This window comes from Plecotus auritus, assembly GCF_963455305.1.
Source record: "Plecotus auritus genome assembly, chromosome: 3".
Classification (NCBI taxonomy): domain Eukaryota; kingdom Metazoa; phylum Chordata; class Mammalia; order Chiroptera; family Vespertilionidae; genus Plecotus; species Plecotus auritus.
In genome coordinates, this window is record NC_137772.1 from 28,877,734 (window position 1) to 28,897,260 (window position 19,527).

Sequence of the window (19,527 nt, forward strand, 5' to 3'; positions counted from 1 at the left end):
AAGAGGTCAGTGCCCTTGACTAGTCAGGCATTTCATGTTTTAAAAATTCTTGCAACACACTGGTTGAAAATCACTGCCCTAGATTCCTAGCAATGCTTTTGTCCATGTGTACCAAGAGACATGTAGAGGAAGGTATGGAAGATCAACTATATATATAAAAGCCTAAGCAACCGAACGACCGATCAACCAGTTGTTATGACACACACTGACCACCAGGGGGCAGACGCTCAATGCAGGAGCTGCCCCCTGGTGGTCAGTGCGCTCCCACAGCCAACCTCCCCCGCTGCCCAATGTCCTGCGGTCTCTCCCCCGGCCGGCTGCCCCCCACACATCAGCCCCAATCGCTGGACAGGCCGAGGGACGCCACCCGTGCACAAATTTGTGCACCAGGCCTCTAGTTGTTTATAATCACAGAAAAGTAGAAACAATACAAATACTACCAACTGGGCCCTGGCAGGTATCTCAGTTGGTTAGAGTATCATCCTCAATTCACCAAGGTTGCAGGTTCAATCTTCAGGGCACATACAAGAAGCAACCAAATGCCTGGCCAGTGTGGCTCAGTGGTTAAGTGTTGACCCATGTACCAGGAGGTCACCAGTTCGATTCCCTGTCAGGGCACATGCCAGGGTTGTGGGCTCAATTCCCAGTAGGGGGGCGTACAGGAGGTAGCCAATCAATGTTTTGCTCTCTTCAGTGTTTCTATTTCTCTCTCCCTTTCTCTCTCTGAAATCAATTAAAAAAGAAGCAACCAGCCGAAACCGGTTTGGCTCAGTGGATAGAGCGTCAGCCTGCAGACTGAAGGGTCCCGGGTTCGATTCCGGTCAAGGGCATGTACCTTGGTTGCGGGCACATCCCCAGTGGGAGGTGTGCAGGAGGCGGCTGATCGATGTTTCTCTCTCATCGATGTTTCTAGCTCTCTATCCCTCTCCCTTCCTCTCTGTAAAATGTCAATAAAATATATTTAAAAAAAAAAAAAAAGAAGCAACCAATGAATGCATAGGTAGAACAACAATCTCTCTCAAAATCAATCAATCAAAAAATAATGCCAATTGTAAAATGATATATAGAGTAAGATAATTTCAACAATAGGACACTATACAGCAGTAAAAATGTGTAAACTAGGGCTAACACAACAAGATAGATGAATCACAAGAACATAATGTTAAGTAAAATATGGAAGTCACAGAATGATACATACAGTATAAGTATTGTATAATGTAAAAATTGGGCAAAATTAAGCAATACATTGTATAGAAATACAGAGGCCTGTCACAAAAATCATGAGAATGATTAAAATTCTGAGGTTTGGTTACCTCTGGGATGGGTAGCCAAACTATATATATTTTGTGTGTGTGTGTGTGTGTGTGTGTGTGTGTAGGGTGGGGCAAAAGTAGGATTACAGTTATTCATATAGAAAATAATACAATCTATAGTAATAAAAGTGTAATATGCTAAAACGACCAGATGTCCTTCCAGACGACCTTCTGGACGAAGCCGGGGCTTTAAGGGAAGCCCGGGTCCCAGAAGGCCTACTCTTGCATGAATTTCGTGCAACAGGCCCCTAGTCCTATATAATAAAAGGCTAATATGGAAATAGACTAACGGCCAAACAACCGGTCACTATGACGTGCACTGACCCGCAGGGGGCACGCGCAAAACATGGCAGGCGTTGGCCGCAGCAGGATGGTGGAGCAGGTGAGGGGGGGCACCAGACCAAGGCGGGGCGCCGGTCGCTGTCATCAGGGCAAGCCTCTGGTGGTTACTGAAAATTCTTTGCTCCCACATGCTGCGGTCCCACCTGGCGCTCGCACCTGCTGCTGGCGCCCGGCACTGGCCCCAGTCGCTCGGTGCCATCAGCAGGTGCGAGCAGCAGCAGTTAGCCCCAATTGCCCCTCAGGGCTTCTCCACCTGCTGCTGGCACCACTCAACACCTGGTGCTGGTGCTGGCCCCGATCACTCCGCACCGTCAGTGGAAGTGAGCGGGGCCGGCACTGTCAGCGTGTGGGAGCGGCAGCAGTGGCAGGAGCGGGGCTGCCGACAGACGGGACCAGGGGCCGCAGCGGAGGGGCTGGGCGGGGGCACAGAGGATGGGGTGAGACCCACCCCTGTGCCCACTGCAGCCTCGCGGCCCACAGTTCTTTCAAGGTGCACGAATTCGTGCACTGGGCCCCTAGTAATAAATAATAATTCAAGAATAAACTCTGTTTCTTATACTCACAACTATAAACTTATTTTTGTCCCACGCTGTGTGTGTGTGGGTGTGTGAGATACCTTCAATAAATTGTTGAAAAAGATTTATTAATATACTAGAGGCCCAGTGCACGAATTCGTGCACGGGTAGGGTCCCTCTGGGTGGCCTGCAGGGATCAGGCAGAAACCCGCAGTCGAATGCCGCCTGCAGCTCCTACTTGCCGCTCCTGCTCATCCCGGCCCCACTGTGCCTGCCGCAGGCTTGTGCCCAATCAGTCCCGATCGGGAGAGGCTCGTGTTGCCGCAGCAGTGCTCACCAGCCACAAGCCCTGCATCTGGTGCCCTCCCAAGGGGAATGGCCTGCGGGATCAGGCTGAAACCGGCTCTCTGACATCCCCCGAGGGGTCCCGGATTGCGAGAGGGCACAGGCCAGGCTGAGGAACCCCACTGGTGCACGATCAGGGCTGGGGAGGGACTGCAGGAGGGCTCAAGGGTGTGTCCAGCCCAGCTGTGGGCAAACTACGGCCCACGGGCCGGATCCGGCCCATTTGGCTGTTCTATCCGGCCCGCGGAGCCGAAAGAGCGGAGGGTTCTCTTGCTCTTCCCTCTGCTCCTTTACTTTGAATTTATATTAGTTCACACAAACACTCCATCCATGCTTTTGTTCCGGCCCTCCGGTCCAGTTTAAGAACCCATTGTGGCCCTCGAGTCAAAAAGTTTGCCCACCCCTGGTCCAGCCCATCTCACTCAGTCCCAATTGGCCGGACCCCAGCAGCAAGCTAACTTACTGGTCAGAGCGTCTGCCCCCTGGTGATCAGTGCATGTCTTAGCGACTTGTCTACCAGTTGACTGTCTGCCTCCTGGTGGTCAGTGCACATCATAGCGAGTGGTTGAGCAGCCTTAGCATATCATTAGCATACTATGCTTTGATTGGTTGTTTGGTTTTGCCTTTTAGTCTATTTGCATAGTACCCCTTTATTATATAGGATTATGTATTTAAAAGAGTAGAAATAGAGAAAACAAAGTACTCTATTTTCTATTTTTCTGTATTTTGGTAGTCTTTTTTCTTTCATATTACAGAGTGCCACACTAAATACTATATAGGGAGAATTACACATATAAATACCAGGAACAAAGTTTCTTTTTGTTAATTCATTTTTTTACATTTGTATTGGAATATAACTTAAATACACAAATCCTAAGTCCTTAAGTCTACAAACAGCTTGATGAATGGTTTCCTGCATACATAGGTCGCCCATATCAACATGTTTGCAGCAACCCACCAAGATTTATCCTTCTCCCTTGTAATTGATTGACTACATCCCTATAGTAGCCACTATGCTAATCTCAATCACTTTTTCTAAATTTTTAAATTTTCTGAACTTCATATAAATGTAATCATTCATTATTGCCCTATTTTGTCTGACTTTCTGTGTTCAGCAGTCTGTGATATCTATCCATGTAGTTACATATATCTTTCTTTTCTATTGGCATAGTGTTCTCTCTCTTCTTATTTTTAGAACGTCAATGTTTTGCAATAAGATTTTGCATTGTAGCCGAAACCGGTTTGGCTCAGTGGATAGAGCGTCGGCCTGCAGACTCAAGGGTCCCGGGTTCGATTCCGGTCAAGGGCATGTACCTTGGTTGCGGGCACATCCCCAGTGGGAGGTGTGCAGGAGGCAGCTGATCGATGTTTCTCTCTCATCGATGTTTCTAGCTCTCTATCCCTCTCCCTTCCTCTCTGTAAAATGTCAATAAAATATATTTTAAAAAAAATATTTTGCATTGTAAAACCTCTGCAAAGTTTTAAATTTAATTTTTATAATACCATTTTTCCTAGGGAAAATATAAAGATCATGAAGTTCTTTGTACACTCTTGTGCAGGGTGGGGCAAAAGCGACTACTATTTCAAACTCTGAGATTAACTTATTTTTAAAAACCTATTAAATTCATGTTGGATTTGTCTTTTCATCTTTGTTTTAAATATTCTTTTCTTAAAATATATGTTTATTGATTTCAGAGTGGAAGGGAGAGGGGGAAAGATAGAAACATCAATACTGAGAGAGAATCATTGTTCAGCTGCCTCCTGCATGCCCCCCTCTGGGGGTCAACCCCACAACTGGGGCATGTGCCCTAACCAGGAATTGAACCCTGACCTCCTGGTTCATAGGTTGACTCTCAACCACTGAGCAACACCAGCCAGACTCATCTTTGTTTTATAGCATTATGTGCTGTGCAACTGTATCCCATGAATAAAGAACTTAGATTTTTCATTTGAACCATAGTAGGTGACACAGTTATATATTTTGTTACAGAGAGAAACTACATGAAGCCAATAATGAATTGCAGAAGAAGAGAGCCATTATTGAAGATCTCGAACCAAGATTTAACAACAGCTGTGAGTTTTTTTTAATTAGCATAGTCTTAAATTAGTTAGCCTTACTTCACCCTAGTGATGAGTTCTTATAAAATTGTTTATTTTAGAAATAGGCCTTATTTTAAAGGATTTGCTTCATTTTATATATATATATATATATATATATATATATATATATATATATATAAAATCGTCTTTTTTATATTTATATATATATAATCGTCTTCCCAATATTTCTTAAATTTCTAATTATAGTTGTGTTTTTCATTCATTAACTGTGAATGATAATGAATACTTTATTAAATTAGTTCTTTTCATGGTATAGTTGAATATAAGTCAACCAAAGTTTTACTTCTTTTGAAACTTACACATATTCATAGTTGGACGTCATTAATTCTTTTGTGTGGAAGGTGAAGTAAAACATAGACTTTTACTTTTTTTCATTGTGGTAAAATGTACATAAAATACAAATGACCATTTTAACCATTTTAGGTATACAGTTCAGTGGCATTAAGTATATTCACATTGTTGTGCAACCACAGGCAATCACTCAGTTGTCCAGTATAGTGATGTTGTGCAACTACCATCATCTCCAGAACTTTTTTTATCATCCCAAACTGAAGCTCTGTATCCTTAGCCCCTGGTAACCACTATTCTACTATGTCTGTGAATTTTACTCTTTTAGGTATTCCCATTCATACCAGTGGAAACATAATATTTGTCCTTTCATGTTTGGCTCATTTCACTTAGCATGAAGTCTTTCATTTTTACTTAGTATAATGTCTCCATGTTGTAGCATGTATCAGAATTGAGGCTGAATAATATTCTATTGTGTATATATATATATGTGTGTGTGTATATATATGTGTATATATATATATATATAGAGAGAGAGAGAGAGAGAGAGAGAGAGAGAGAGAGAGAGAGAGGGGGGGGGGGGAGAGAGAGATACATATATATATCACATTTTGTGTATCCATCTATCCATCAATGGATCTTTTTTAATTTGAGCACTTTCATACTAGAGTTTTTGTTTATAAGAAAAGTTTTTTGTAAAAAAAATTATGAATTGTTTTTTTTAGAAAATAAAATTATAGGAATAGATCCATCTCAAAGTTATTAACTACTGCCGATACCGGTTTGGCTCAGTGGATAGAGCGTCGGCCTGCGGACTGGGGGGTCCCGGGTTCGATTCCGGTCAAGGGCATGTACATTGGTTGCGGGCACATCCCTGGTGGGAGGTGTGCAGGAGGCAGCTGATCGATGTTTCTCTCTCATCGATGTTTCTAGCTCTCTATCCCTCTCCCTTCCTCTCTGTCAAATATCAATAAAATATATTTAAAAAAAAAAAGTTATTAACTACTTACTGTTAGTTGAAATGTTTTTAAAGTTATTACAATATAAAAATATTTTTTATTGTCTCATCTGTAGCCTTAAAAATTGAAGAATTACAAGAAGCTTTACGGAAGAAAGAAGAGGAAATGAAGCAAATGGAAGAACGATATAAAAAATATTTAGAGAAAGCTAAAAGTGTAAGTATGCATTCATGGACATCTCACTTCACTTTCTGAGAATGTTCCACTGACTTCTCAAAATGCAGGTACAGTGACTTCTCATGCAGAGAATCAGGAGGAGAACAAGAAGTACCAAGAGGAAAATGTACCTTTATATAGGAAATAAGTGGCAGTCACCACGTTAAGTAGTAATCAGAATTACCTCCACTAATGGTAGGACAACCAACATCTTGTGCCTCCTGGTAGAGTATCATTGCCAATAATACTTAAACTGAATCTAAGCAATCTTCTAGTCCTAACTTTCAGTTCCCAAGGAAAATAAGGTTATTAGAACCAGTTAAATAACACTTTCAGAAAATCATCAGATAAATGCAGAATTTGGGATAAAAGTCAATGTTATGAAAAACAAAAATAGGCATTAGAGTGTAGGGGAGCATAAGAGGCTGTTGTGATTTTTAAAATCCCAAAGGCACTTAAGGACCAAATGTAATACATTAATTTTTGGGTCCTGGATCGGGGGCAGAGGGCAGTTTGAAAAGACATTTTGTAAACACCTGTGGAAATGTGGATTTGGACTGAATAATGATTGATGATTTGTAGAAATATTGTCTTACAGATGATAATCTTACTGTGCTTATGTAGGAGAATGTCCTTAGTCAAAAGAGATGCATGTTGACGTGTTTAAGGGTTACATGTCATGAGGTCTGCAAATTGCTTTAAAATAGTCCCCCAAACAAGCAAGCGTGGTGTATGTGTGTGTCGGAGGCGGGAGGGGGAGGAATCAGATGTGGCAGTGTAGTAATTGGTGATCTGGGTTTTTATTGTTGCTCTTTCAAGTTTTCTATAGGGTTGGCTATTTTTGATGCTAAAAGTATTGGGCCAAAAAGCAAAAAGACTTTTCCAGAAGACCTTTAGTTGGCTAGCTAGGACTGCATCATGTACCAATCCCTAACCCGAGCCACCGACAGAAGAAGAGATAGATCTCAGTGACAAGCTTTCAAACCATCAGGACCTCTTTCTAAGTACATGTCCGGTCAGAGGCAAAGGGCTAGCTGAACCAAATCAGAGGAAAGGGAAAGGCTAAATAGCTGTCATTACTGTTTGCTGTAGTAAAGTTTATTAATTTTAAGCAAAAATGGCTTCTTATAATTGATTCTTTTACATAATTAAAAATTTTTATATAATTAAAAGTTGCAATAATTGAATATTTCATACATTCAAATTTTAAAGTATCCTTATACAATAGCTTTCATTTTCATAAGGTTTATCTTTCGTTTTTTAAATAAATGCTTTCTTAGCATAATACTGAAGCAGTAGCTTTTGTTTTGTGGAACTTTGCTTTCTCATTCTTTCAGTTTGAGACTTGTAAATTTTTTCTTTTATTACTTTTTACAGGTTATCCGTACTTTAGATCCTAAACAAAATCAAGGAGCAGCACCAGAAATACAAGCTCTTAAAAATCAGCTTCAGGAACGGGACCGAATGTTCCATTCATTAGAGGTAGTTCACTGTACTAGACAATAAGATATTTCATTTTTTTTTTTCTAGAAGCCTTGCTATATGTGGTTGTCTCCATTAATTTAGAGAGTAAATTGTGACTATTGATATCAAATTGCTTTTTATGTTTACATGTTTACATGTGCTTGTATTTTAGAAAGAATATGAGAAAACCAAGAGTCAAAGAGAGATGGAAGAAAAATATATTGTTAGTGCCTGGTACAATATGGTAAGAAAAGAACACTTCTAAACATATTGTGAAGTTCAGTGAATATGTAATACTTATTACATGCCCTTTATTGTAGAAGTAATTCTGCCAAAGGAATCTGAAAGTAATTGTGGGCCTAACACACACTAACAAAACCTAATGCTGATCTTGGACTGAAAAGCAGATGTGAGAACCATCACATCATGGTTAGGGTATTTTGAACACATCATTATCCCTAGAGAATAGAAAGATAAATGACAGTTTGATTTCTGTCTCTTAGAACCATTTTCTTCTAGAGGGAAGGGACGTTAGTAATATCTAAATACTGAAGCAGTAGCTTTTGTTTTGTGGGACTTTGCATGAATGGTACTTACACTGAGTGTAGTTTAACTATCTCATAGGGTTTAAAAAACGTTTACGGTTGATAGACCTTGAACGACTAGAAGTTTTGAAATTGGATTTCCGACACACACACAAAAAAAAAACTTAAAATGTATTGCAAGGGAAAATAAATGCTCATCACATTCTGGCTTTACTATGATTTTCTGGATATAAATAGCTGTGGTTTTTAGAGAATACTATACTTTTTTCAATACTTTTTCTGAGACTTTTTGTCTTTTTCTTCTTCTTTGTTCTTCTCTTCAGTAAGACCACTTTCTGCCTTTCCATTGTTAGTTGCTTAAGAAAGGAAATTAAACCAGATTCCTTTCAGCAATCCTCTTCAACACTAAAGTTGTGTTAATGGCACAATATCATTATTTCTGTTTTACAGTTATAATTGATACTGTGTCTTAAAGGTTAGTGTCCCAAGCCTCCTAATTCTATGATTTGATCTTTGTTAAAATTAATACAATTTCATGACATGTCCACATTTATATTTGCCTTGGTTAAAACTACATATTTAAGATTTTATCACAATTTAAAAAAAAAGAAAATAAGTTTAAAATACTATTACTGTTAACAAGTATAGGTTTCTTTTTTTTTTAATATGTATTTTATTAATTTTTTTACAGAGAGGAAGGGAAAGGGATAGAGAGTTAGAAACATCGATGAGAGAGAAACATCGATCAGCTGCCTCCTGCACACCCCCTACTGGGGATGTGCCCGCAACCAAGGTACATGTCCTTGACCGGAATTGAACCTGGGACCCTTCAGTCCGCAGGCCGACGCTCTATCCACTTAGCCAAACTGGTTAGGGCAAGTATAGGTTTCTTAAAAATTAAAATTAAACAATAGGAAAAAGCTACATATTTAAGGAAGTTTTCTGGGAACTAGTCTTGACTCCACCTATCCTTCTTAAAAGTTAGAGCCATCTTGGAGCTCTGCCCCTCAATCCTTATTAGTAATTTCATATTCTTGATTGATTTTTATGACTCCACATATTGTGTTTCTGATGGAACTAAACTTATTTACCCTGTGATATAATATTAAAGCATAGTCCTAATTTTCAGCTCTTCATAGAGTGAAGGAATAACTGAGTAGACTAAACACAAGTTAATGTTCAGGTAATATAGCCAGTAACAGCTTCATACATACATTCGGAAAGTTCTGCATCTCATTCAACCGAAATGGAAGTGAAGGTGGCAAGTGCTGGGAAAAGGTATAAAGTATCTCAGAGAATGGCTTTGTGATGGATGCTGAGGTCTTAAAAGTGTATGAAGAATTTGAATAAGTTGCTTGGAATATGAGAGTGAAAAAAATAGTATATTTTAAATGAAATGTAAATATTTTGGGTATCCAAAAAAATGTATACACATACTTTGAATAATTATAAAGGCAGTGTTTATTGAAATACATTTCATTTTCAAAATTGAGCTATCAGCTGTTAGTGTATACATTTTTGGGGACACCTTATATGTAGCCAAATTGAATAAAGATTACCAATAGATTTCTGTCAATTTTATTCAGATCCTTAAATGCTTTGATTTCAAATTGAGTGAAAAACCTATTCTGGATTGTCTCGTAGGCAAAATGGAGGAATGTGTTAATGTATTTGGGAATATATGATAGCCTGAAATTCTGTTAAAAATGCGAATCCAGCCGTAGCTGGTTTGGCTCAGTGGATAAAGCGTCGGCCTGTGGACCAAAGGGTCCTGGGTTCGATTCCAGTCAAGGGCACATGCCCAGGGTTGTGGGCTGATCCCCAGTGGGGGAGGTGCAGGAGGCGGCCAATCGGTGATTCTCTCATCATTGATGTTTCTATCTCTCCCTCTCCCTTCCTCTCTGAAATCAATAAAAATATATATTAAAAAAAAAAAATGCGAATCCATGAGCAGTGTTTTAACTAGTGACAGGAAGAGTTAGTTTTAGTCTTCTGCCTTCTGTGCCAGTGTGTCCACTTCATTCTGGGAAGGCTGTGTGTCTTAGTATAGCTTAGCTTTAGCTGCCTGACTCCTCGTGGCTCCCAGTTGCTCATTTCCTCCTTGTTGCCTTCCACTTCTTCCCATCAGTTTACTTGTATCCAGTCACCGGTCAGATTTAACAGCCGCTCTCCGTGTTCCATGTTTGTCTGGCGTAGGTTCTTCACTGGCTTATTAAATGACTACCAAAACCACTTTTTTCCTGATCTACTCATAGGCTGTTCATTGTGATTATTTCTCTGTGTTTAGAGTGCACCCCCAGAGGTTATTTCCTCCTGTTAAGGTGCTCTGGGCCCACCAATTATGGCTCTTCTCCCTTCCAAGCTAGTAGGCCATCATCCTGTCTTCAAGAAAGACCCCCTGCTCCCTGTTGGGCCCTCTGTTTTGGGCTGTCAGGAACTTTTCTTAAGTTGTTTGAGAATACAAGTCCACCTGAAGTGAAGAAAAACAGCATGGTGGTATGTATTATATCTAGTGTGCCTTTCCACGTTAAGGAACAGCAAGTGCATTTGTGGTTTGCCATTCTAAATATGCCCTGATTGCCACAGCCCCTTGTGAATCAACTGCTACCAATCAATTGCACTATTTTTCTTGGAAAATCACTTCATACATTTGATTTGAAAGGGAAGTGTGATTGAGAATGGGTACTGTATTCCAAAATCTGTCTCTATTATGTATTGTTTTGGTTATTGTCTATTCAGAAAATTAACTCTTCATTTTTCCAAAGGAAGATTTGTACCTAATTGTTGGAACTGAAATATCTATAAAATTTTAATCTATAATGAGCAGAATTAACATTTCTAATTGTCCCTTCTGATGCAATGTAAGAAAATCTGCATGATGAAATTGTCTTTTATGAGAGTATGTTCCACTATTTTTTCATTGATTATCTTTTTTTTCTGTGTGATATAGGGAATGACTCTGCATAAAAAGGCGGCTGAAGATAGACTTGCTAGTACAGGTTCAGGGCAGTCATTTCTGGCTAGGCAAAGACAAGCAACCAGCACGAGAAGATCTTACCCAGGCCATGTTCAACCAGCCACAGCAAGGTAGACAAGTCTTGCCAGTAGAATAAAAAACATCCTGCATTCAAAACATACTTCTGTTATACATAACACCATTTCAGGAAATTCAGCCAGCTTATTTTTTGTCTCTATGTTATGTTAATATCTAGTTGTTTCTCATTTGAGGACTGTGTCTCCGTATCTATGATGTTTTAGTTTCTTGGTCCTTTATTTTGTAGTCCTTTCAGTTCCTTTTCATGTGCCAAAAAATTTTTAAATGCCCAATTAAAAGTGTTGGATAATAGTATAGTACTTTTCTTTGTATGAAAATGTCCTTTCCCCAATGGTGTAGGCTTTGTAATGAATTAGATTTTCTGCCAATAATTGATATACAATTTATATTCTTTATTGTGCCTCTGTGTTACCATGCTTTATAAGAATGTCTTTGTTTAAAGGGAATTAATCTTTTTATGATGTATTAATCTGTGTTTTCAATTGTTTTCCAAATGCACTTCAAATAACTTGCATATTTACTATATAAAATGAATGGTTGGCAAATGCACTTTTTGCAAAGACATAAATATATTGGCAGAGGTGCTAATCAGATCTTACCTATGGCACCTGATAGAGTTATTTAGAGGGAAAAATTAGTTTTCACATTGTTTTATAGGAAATTAAATTTGTTTGAAGATTTGGAAACTATTTTTAAAACATAAATACATAGAATTTTATTATTTCCTGCTATCTTGTTACTGGCAGAAGTGAATGCATTGGTTAGGTCAGTGGTTGGCAAACTGTGGCTCGCGAGCCGCGGTTTGCCGCTCCGTTGACTAATGAGTTTGCCAACCACTGAGTTAGGTTATTAGGGGGGGGAAGTTACAGAAGAGAAAAAAATCAGGCAGTGCATTACTTTTTTCTTATTTTGGAATATCACAGTAACTGAGGATCAGAATCTGGTAGTATGGCTGATATTAATAGTTCCAATTGCGCTCCACATCTTAGACCTATTTTTCATATATTTACAAGTATTAGGTAGTATTACCCTTTGGGCAACTTCCTTGTTGACTTGCATCTCTTTTGTTTTACTTATTTGTTAATATAAACATTTCTATTCCTCAATAATTCCTAATACTTAACATCTTAATATCCATCATTATGATTAGCAAATGACTTCTTATATGTGCTGCTGTGACAGGTCTCTTTTACATTTTTCTCTTAATTCTATGTTTTAGTCCAAGAATTTCTACTGAACAGATTCTCTTGGGTATTTGGTTGCATCAGAGTGTTTAGATTCATTGATAGTTTGATTGTAAACCATGTCTATTTACATTGATGAATGGTTGTCAAATAATAATGATTGTAAAGCACTTAGAGTATATAAGGTGCTACATAAATGTAAAATGTCATTTATTTGAAAATGAAATGCCTCTGCCTAACTTTACATATTAATTCAAGTATTTGGTCCCCAATTATATTTAAGTTCCCCTCCAGCCTTTTTCTTGCACCATAGCCCATTTTATTAAAAGCAAACAAAAATTACTGAAATTAGGTCAATTTTTTAATTTGTTTGTTTTTGTTTTTAGATAGGTCACCAAATAAGAGGATTTTATTTCATGTACGTGCTGTTTGGAAGTTCAGGTTTCATTTATTTCTGTATATTAATACAAATTAGTAATTTTAAATCAAGACAAATGTAATTCAGAATTTTCATAAATTGTAGTCAAATGTATGGTTTTAAATTCTTACTTCCATTTTTATAAGAAAATTGACCTAAAAATTAGTAGTGTTTTCATTTGTCCTCAGAAATCATACTTGAAGGAAGTATTAGAATATACAAAGAAAGACTTTATGCATTGTGCTAATTCTTACATTAAGTACAGAAATCTAAGCGCAGTGTGAATGCTTCTGCCTAATATGACCATAAAGCAGCAAGGATTAGTGATAATGGACAGAACCACGTGAGTAGAGTGCATTGTGTGGTTTCAGGAGGCTAAAGAACTAATCAACATAAAAGTTTTGATAATAAAAGATCAAAAACTATTTAGGATGGTTCTTACCCCCAACCCCTGTTTTTACAAATCACATAAAGATTCAACTGTTTTAGAACAGAGTGTGAAACTAATCTTGGTTAAATTATACCTATAGAATAAGATAGATGGACATAAAAGAATCTGTGAACTATTTATTTAAAGGATTATATCCTATAAGATAAGAAGTTTTTATTTTACTTCTCTATTTGCTGCCCCAGTCCTGGTCTCTGACCTACCCACCTACTCAGAAATAGTTCTCTAAATGGGGTGGAAAGGTGCCATGCTTTTAGAAGGAAGTTTTATTTCTTACTTCAGCATCTGTTGTATGCTATTACTTTGGTGTTTTACAGTGATAACTTTCACTCTCCTTTACTGTACCCTTAAAGTTTAGTATATTACTTTCAAGTATATAGAAGAAATTATATTTCTAAACATTGTATGATTTAAAAAAAAAAAAAAAAGCAGGAATAACACTTAGCTGTAACAGTGACAACCCTGTCCAGCTTTGGACAGGATTTATGAAATTGCTCTCTCTCCTGCAATGCTTAATAATTTCTCAGGAGGTTTGTGATGATGCCTGGTCTATCCGGAAGGTAGAAGACATTGGGTGCTTTATTTAGATGTGAGAGCTGTGCTATATTTTCACAAACTCCTTAGACACAGTAGCCACAGTTCACTTGGACAGTGGGGCTAGTCCTGTCCTCACCAGTGGACTAAGTACAGTGTTATTGCATTAGGTTGAGGTGACCCATCAGCCTACTCTAGTGTCTGAATTCTTATAATAAAAAAGCTTATTTGCTGTTTTCCTTCTAACCAGGGTAGGAAAATATTAGGTAAATAACTAAGGAATATTAAAGCATAAAATTTATGTTCTGTAGTGTCTATTTAAGAAGTTCATTATGGGGAAAGAATCCAGCAAATATTGTAGTTTACCACATCTAAAAAGAGAATAAACAATACAGTTGTACTTAAAAGAGCTCCCAAAATTCCAGTTATATCTTTTTATAATTTGTCTAATTACTTGTTAGTAGCCAAGAAAAAGAAGTCCCTAAATAAAGGACCCATGTTCCAAAATTGACCAAGATTGAATTATTTCTATTAGATAGCACTAGCCTGGTTAAAAAAAAAAAACAAAAACAACACAAAAAACATTGGCTTAATGGGATACTTAGATTATAATAAGGAAATATTATTTGTAATTTTGTTGAAGTTTTATTGCTTTGTTTATATAATAAAAGCTCAAATGTACAAAATTAAGCTAAATGTTATCCAGCCAGAGACTTCAGCCTATATATTTCATTAGTTTTCACAAAGGCATGAAAATTCATGCTGTCCAAATAGATCAGCAATAAGTTGTAAGTGAAAGATGAGTTTAGTTGAAGAAAAGACATTTTATTTATGTGCTGCTTTACTCACATCTCCTTTTCAATAACAGTTTTGTCCATTCTTGTTAACTAATGGCATAAAATATTTTGAGTGTCTCTTGCTCTTAGATAAGCATTTATTCCTTTAAAGATAATAACCATGTTAAAAACTTGAAAATCTTTATCCCAATATAAGAATTACCTTGAAACACAAATCTAAAATTTTAAATTATCTTAACTCTCTGCATTTAATCTCCAATTGTCCAGATCTCAGACTCCAGGAATGTTACAGTTATCCTCAGTTGGAACATGTGAGATTTATCTGAAAAAGCATCCACAACTCACAGCTATTAAGTACAAACCTAGCTAGTTCATAGACACGTGGATCAGACATCTCTGGTCCTACAGTGAGAGGAAAGTACTCAGCAGCTTGCTTTTGCTATGGGCAAAATAACATTAAGGCAAAATGCTTTTTGTTGTCTGTTCATTAAACTATGGAAGGATATTTTTACTCTTTAGCTTTGTATTATGAAGGGGCCCTTTTCTTAGAAATGGCTATAGAACGGATGTAGCATTGTACTTCTTAACAGCAAAGCCTGTGTGATATCCCAAAGTAGGATGAAGGAGTGTACTCAACAAAATTAACATGGGATATCAGACACTTTGAAAATTCTTTTAGCATGTTTTTTTATTTTGCTCTTTTTTTTATATATAAGTTAAAAGGGTTTTCCATTCAATAATGATCATCTCTTTTCCTATAGCTCCCACGTTAACTTTGGCAGCTGCTTTTGGTAGTTGTACAACCCAGTTTCATTTCATTTAGAAAGCGGTTTCAGAGCTCATTCTTTGTAACTATAATGATTTTATATCATGTAGTTTTTATATGAGGAAGGTTATTCTCAATGTATCTGTCATCCAATTTTTTACTTTCTATAAAGCATATTTAAATAAGAATTGGTGTATGTTCCTTTTATTGAAAAATTTGCAAAGGTTTTATTGTCTAATTTCAACACAATAATTTTAGGGCCTAAAGTTTTGCAGTAAATATCATTCATTTCTCAGAAGCCTAAAACACATGAAATAATTTGTTACTATCAGCTAATTTCTACCCCTCCCCATTCCCTCAAATCACGGAAGCATTAATATTTAGCTTCCTTTTTGTAAATGAAGGACAGTGCAGATGTAATGACATCCATCCCTTCTAAATCACTGATTATGTTTTTGGGAAGTATGTACTGATTTTTTAAATAGCCTTTTATATTCATAAAGATAATATAATTGACATGTATTATCTTTATGAATATAAAAATTTATGACATTTATATTTAATGTTATCTTTAAATGCACTTGGATTCTTCACATTGCACTTAAAATGATAGAGAAGGGACATTAGTTATTGAAAAACTGGACACCTGAACCTAGTTATGAGTTTTGGCAGTAGTGGGGGATCTATAAATGTTTTCTAACAATTATATATTAGCAATTACAGTTACGTCTCTTCAGTATTTTTCTGTTTTCTAATATTTTCTAATAACATTCTGTAAGATAAGATTGTATGCTGCATATAAGTGAGCATAGAAATCTGAGAAAGTAATAGAACTGCTGATAAGGCAAATCCTAGAGAGTAGAGTGGATTATTGGGATAAGAAATGGCCTAGTTATAAAACACATCCAGGCAGATGTAAGTATTAATACAATTAAAACTTACATTGTCTTAACAAATGTTCCTAAAGTAAAAGTTCACATAAAATTTTCTGACTTTATTATGTGATCATTCGATAAGAAAGAATAGGCAAAAACATAATTTATTTTTTCATTAACCTTCCCTGCATTAGGCATTAACTGGACACACACTATTAACTATATATGTTATATTGGAGGGGAAAGCATCTGTTTTCATTTTGAAACTGTTAACCTATTACTAGACCTAAGGTAGTGATTTAAAGTCATTAAGAATACTGTGATTTGTCCGGCCGGTGTGGCTCAGTGGTTGAACATCGGCCTATGAACCAGGAGGTCATGGTTTGATTCCCAGTGAGGGCACATGCCCAGGTTGTAGGCTCAATTCCCATTAGGGGGTGTGCAGGAGGCAGTCGATCAATGATTCTCATCATTGATGTTTCTATCTCTCCCTCTCCCTTCCTCTCTGAAATCAATAAAAATATATTTTTTAAAAAAGAATACTGTGGTTTGATGAGATGAGAAGAAATCTGTCCCCCTTAACTATACGTAGTAGCACCACAGAAAAATTTTTTTAAAGTGAAGGCAAGAGTTTACATTTTAAAAATATATATTCAAGAAGAGCCCTTATATACCTAATACATTATCACCAGGCTCTGAATTAGATGGTTAGGGTCTGAAGTTGAAGTCATCAGAGAAGGTATCCATAGCCTCAAAATTTTAGGCCTCAGGAGCTATCAAATATCCTGAATTATATCTACTCAGAGCTTAAAGGAAAAATTAAATGCCATGAGAAGAACAATCTCAAAGTGAGAAAAAGAAAACTATCAAAGCATGCTGAGGCTCTAATAATGTGGGAGACTTTAGAGATTTCTAAATTGACAAAAGATAGTAATTAGTTTAGCAACTATGTTGTGAAATTAATAAAAGCGACTCATGTTTGTTCTTGGTGTATTTGTCAACATACGGTCGGTGATTATTGTATATACATTCTATCATGTTTATTTTATATATGTCACTATTAGAAATGAGTTTTATTATTTACTGTTACTTCTAATCATTTATGTGTTATTTATACTTCATTGCAAGATTCACAGCACTTTACTAATATTAGATAATTTTTTTTCCTTCTACCTTTCTGTGGCATGTTTTATTTATCTTTTCCACTGGGGTTCTTCTTATTTTGGAGCACTCACTAAGAAAAATGTAAAAGATTGCTTAGATAAATGGGCTTTATACACTTAATGAAATTTTTATAGTCAGATCTGAAGTTCTAAGTCTGGAAATCTATTTGAAGGTGGGTTGGGGCTGCTAAACATGAATTAAATTTTATATTTCACAATAACTCTTTTATAAGTTAATAGCTCATGAAACCAAGTTCTCTCAAATGCAAACACCCTTGAAACGTTTTGTTTTCTGGAGTTGCAGTAATAAAAAGTAAACAGGCTTCTGGTGAATCAGAAGATGTTCTTACCTTTGATTTCCCTGGCTCCTAAAATACAAACCTACAAACTGTCCTTAACTAAGGTTCATAGTTGCTTCATCACTACATATACCCAAAGACAGGAGAAAGAAAGCCAAGTGCCAGGAGCTGTGAAGTCAGAGAATCTGGTAAGTGGTGGGCGTGATCTGATGGGGAAAGGCTTGGCCCTAATAGGGCCGAATACTACAGAAATATTCTTAGTTCTACTATAACAAATCTTGAGTTCAAATATAGCAAAGTTTTTAGCTTACTAAGAGTTGTTTTTAGGGGTCAGGACTCGTCCATTTGTAACTTAAATAGCATTCAAATGATAGTCAAAAAGTATTAAAATAGTTGTTCTTACATAAGCATTGACACATATGATTACTGCCAAAGAATAGGAAGATTTTCTCATCAGAACATTCTCTTAGAGTTTTGTATTATTTTGTATTGTCAGGTGAGAGAAATGTTTTTATAGTGTGAAAAGTTTCTGTAGTATTTCCTTCTGCAGTACTGCCTATTCTGATGTGCTTTGCACACACACAACGAAATATGTTTTGGATATCTACTAATTAGTTGTTGAATGGATAGGTCTCCTTCCAATTGTCTTGCTCATCCATTGGCTTCTTGTTAATCTAGATAAGAGTAGATTTTAGACCTGCACTGTCCAATTCATTAGCTGCTAGCCACATGTAACAATTTAAAATAAAATAAAAATCTGGTTCCTCAGTCACCTAGCCACATTTTAAGTACTTCAGTAACCACAGCCACACATAGGTAGTGATTACTATATTGGCCAAACCAGATTTAGAATATTTTTGTCATTGCAGAAAATACTTTTTGCCAGTGCTGTAATAATACCCAAAGGGAAAATAAGGACAAAATAAAGGTATTCAATTAATGTATGATAACTCTAGATTTTACTGCAAAATTAATACCAGCTCTTTTCAGAGACCTTGGAAAGATGAAAACCCCATTCTTTGGAACTAGTTTTCAGTATATATATTGTTTTAAACTTTATTTTTATGTTGACACTATTAAACAGATTCTCGCACTTTTCAAGTGATATAATTAAATCATTTCATAAATTATAATTTAGTATCTTCAGGGTTTTTTTATGTAGTGTTTTAACATTAATGATAGTTTCTAACATTTACCAAGCAGAAACTGATGAATGCTTAATTTATTTACAAAAAAATTGATAAACACATTTTTCTATTTTACTTATAAATCTATAAAGAGCTAATGAAAGTTGCCAACAGTTTTTTCCTGTCCCTAAGATCATATTGTCTTCCACCTTAAAGGTACATCAAGATCCAAATAATTTCTTTGGTTTTCTTCAGTTTCTTGCTCTTAATAACTTGGATTATGAATCAAGTTAAATTTTATGTATGAAGCATACATACATGAAGCAATCATTTTATTCCAGTGACTTTAGTTAATGAAATGTTTTTTAATTATTAATTTACTTGGCCTATTACTAAAGCATTTAACGTAACTAAAAGGATCTATACAAATCCATTGGTGAGGTGTTTTTTTTTTTCTTCTGTTTTTATTGATTGTTTTAGAGGGCGAGGAAGAGAGGGATAGAGAGATAGAAACATCAATGAGGGAAAAAATATATATATCAGTGAGCGAGGAACATTGATCGGCTGCCTCCTGCACAATCCCAAGTAGGGGGCATATCAAGCCTGCAACCCAGGCATGTACCCTGACTGGGAATTGAACCTGTGACCTCTTGGTTCCTGGGTCAATGCTCAACCACTGAGCCACAGCAGCCGGGCCATTGGTGAGCGTTTTTAATGAAAATAGAGACTAATAATAGTTCTTTTGAGTTCAGT

General features: G+C 36.7%; 1 protein-coding gene across 1 annotated transcript in view; it reads left to right on the forward strand.

Moving 5' to 3' along the window:
* HOOK3 (hook microtubule tethering protein 3) overlaps window positions 1-14,250 on the forward strand; it is a 95,688-nt gene extending 81,438 nt beyond the window's left edge. The window contains exons 18-22 of the mRNA XM_080659325.1: window positions 4,506-4,588; window positions 5,999-6,099; window positions 7,477-7,581; window positions 7,736-7,807; window positions 11,059-14,250. Of these exons, the coding sequence (XP_080515451.1) occupies window positions 4,506-4,588; window positions 5,999-6,099; window positions 7,477-7,581; window positions 7,736-7,807; window positions 11,059-11,199 (502 nt within the window). The 3' untranslated portion in view covers window positions 11,200-14,250. The remainder of the gene's footprint in view (window positions 1-4,505; window positions 4,589-5,998; window positions 6,100-7,476; window positions 7,582-7,735; window positions 7,808-11,058) is intronic.
* The last annotated feature ends 5,277 nt before the right edge of the window (window positions 14,251-19,527 follow it).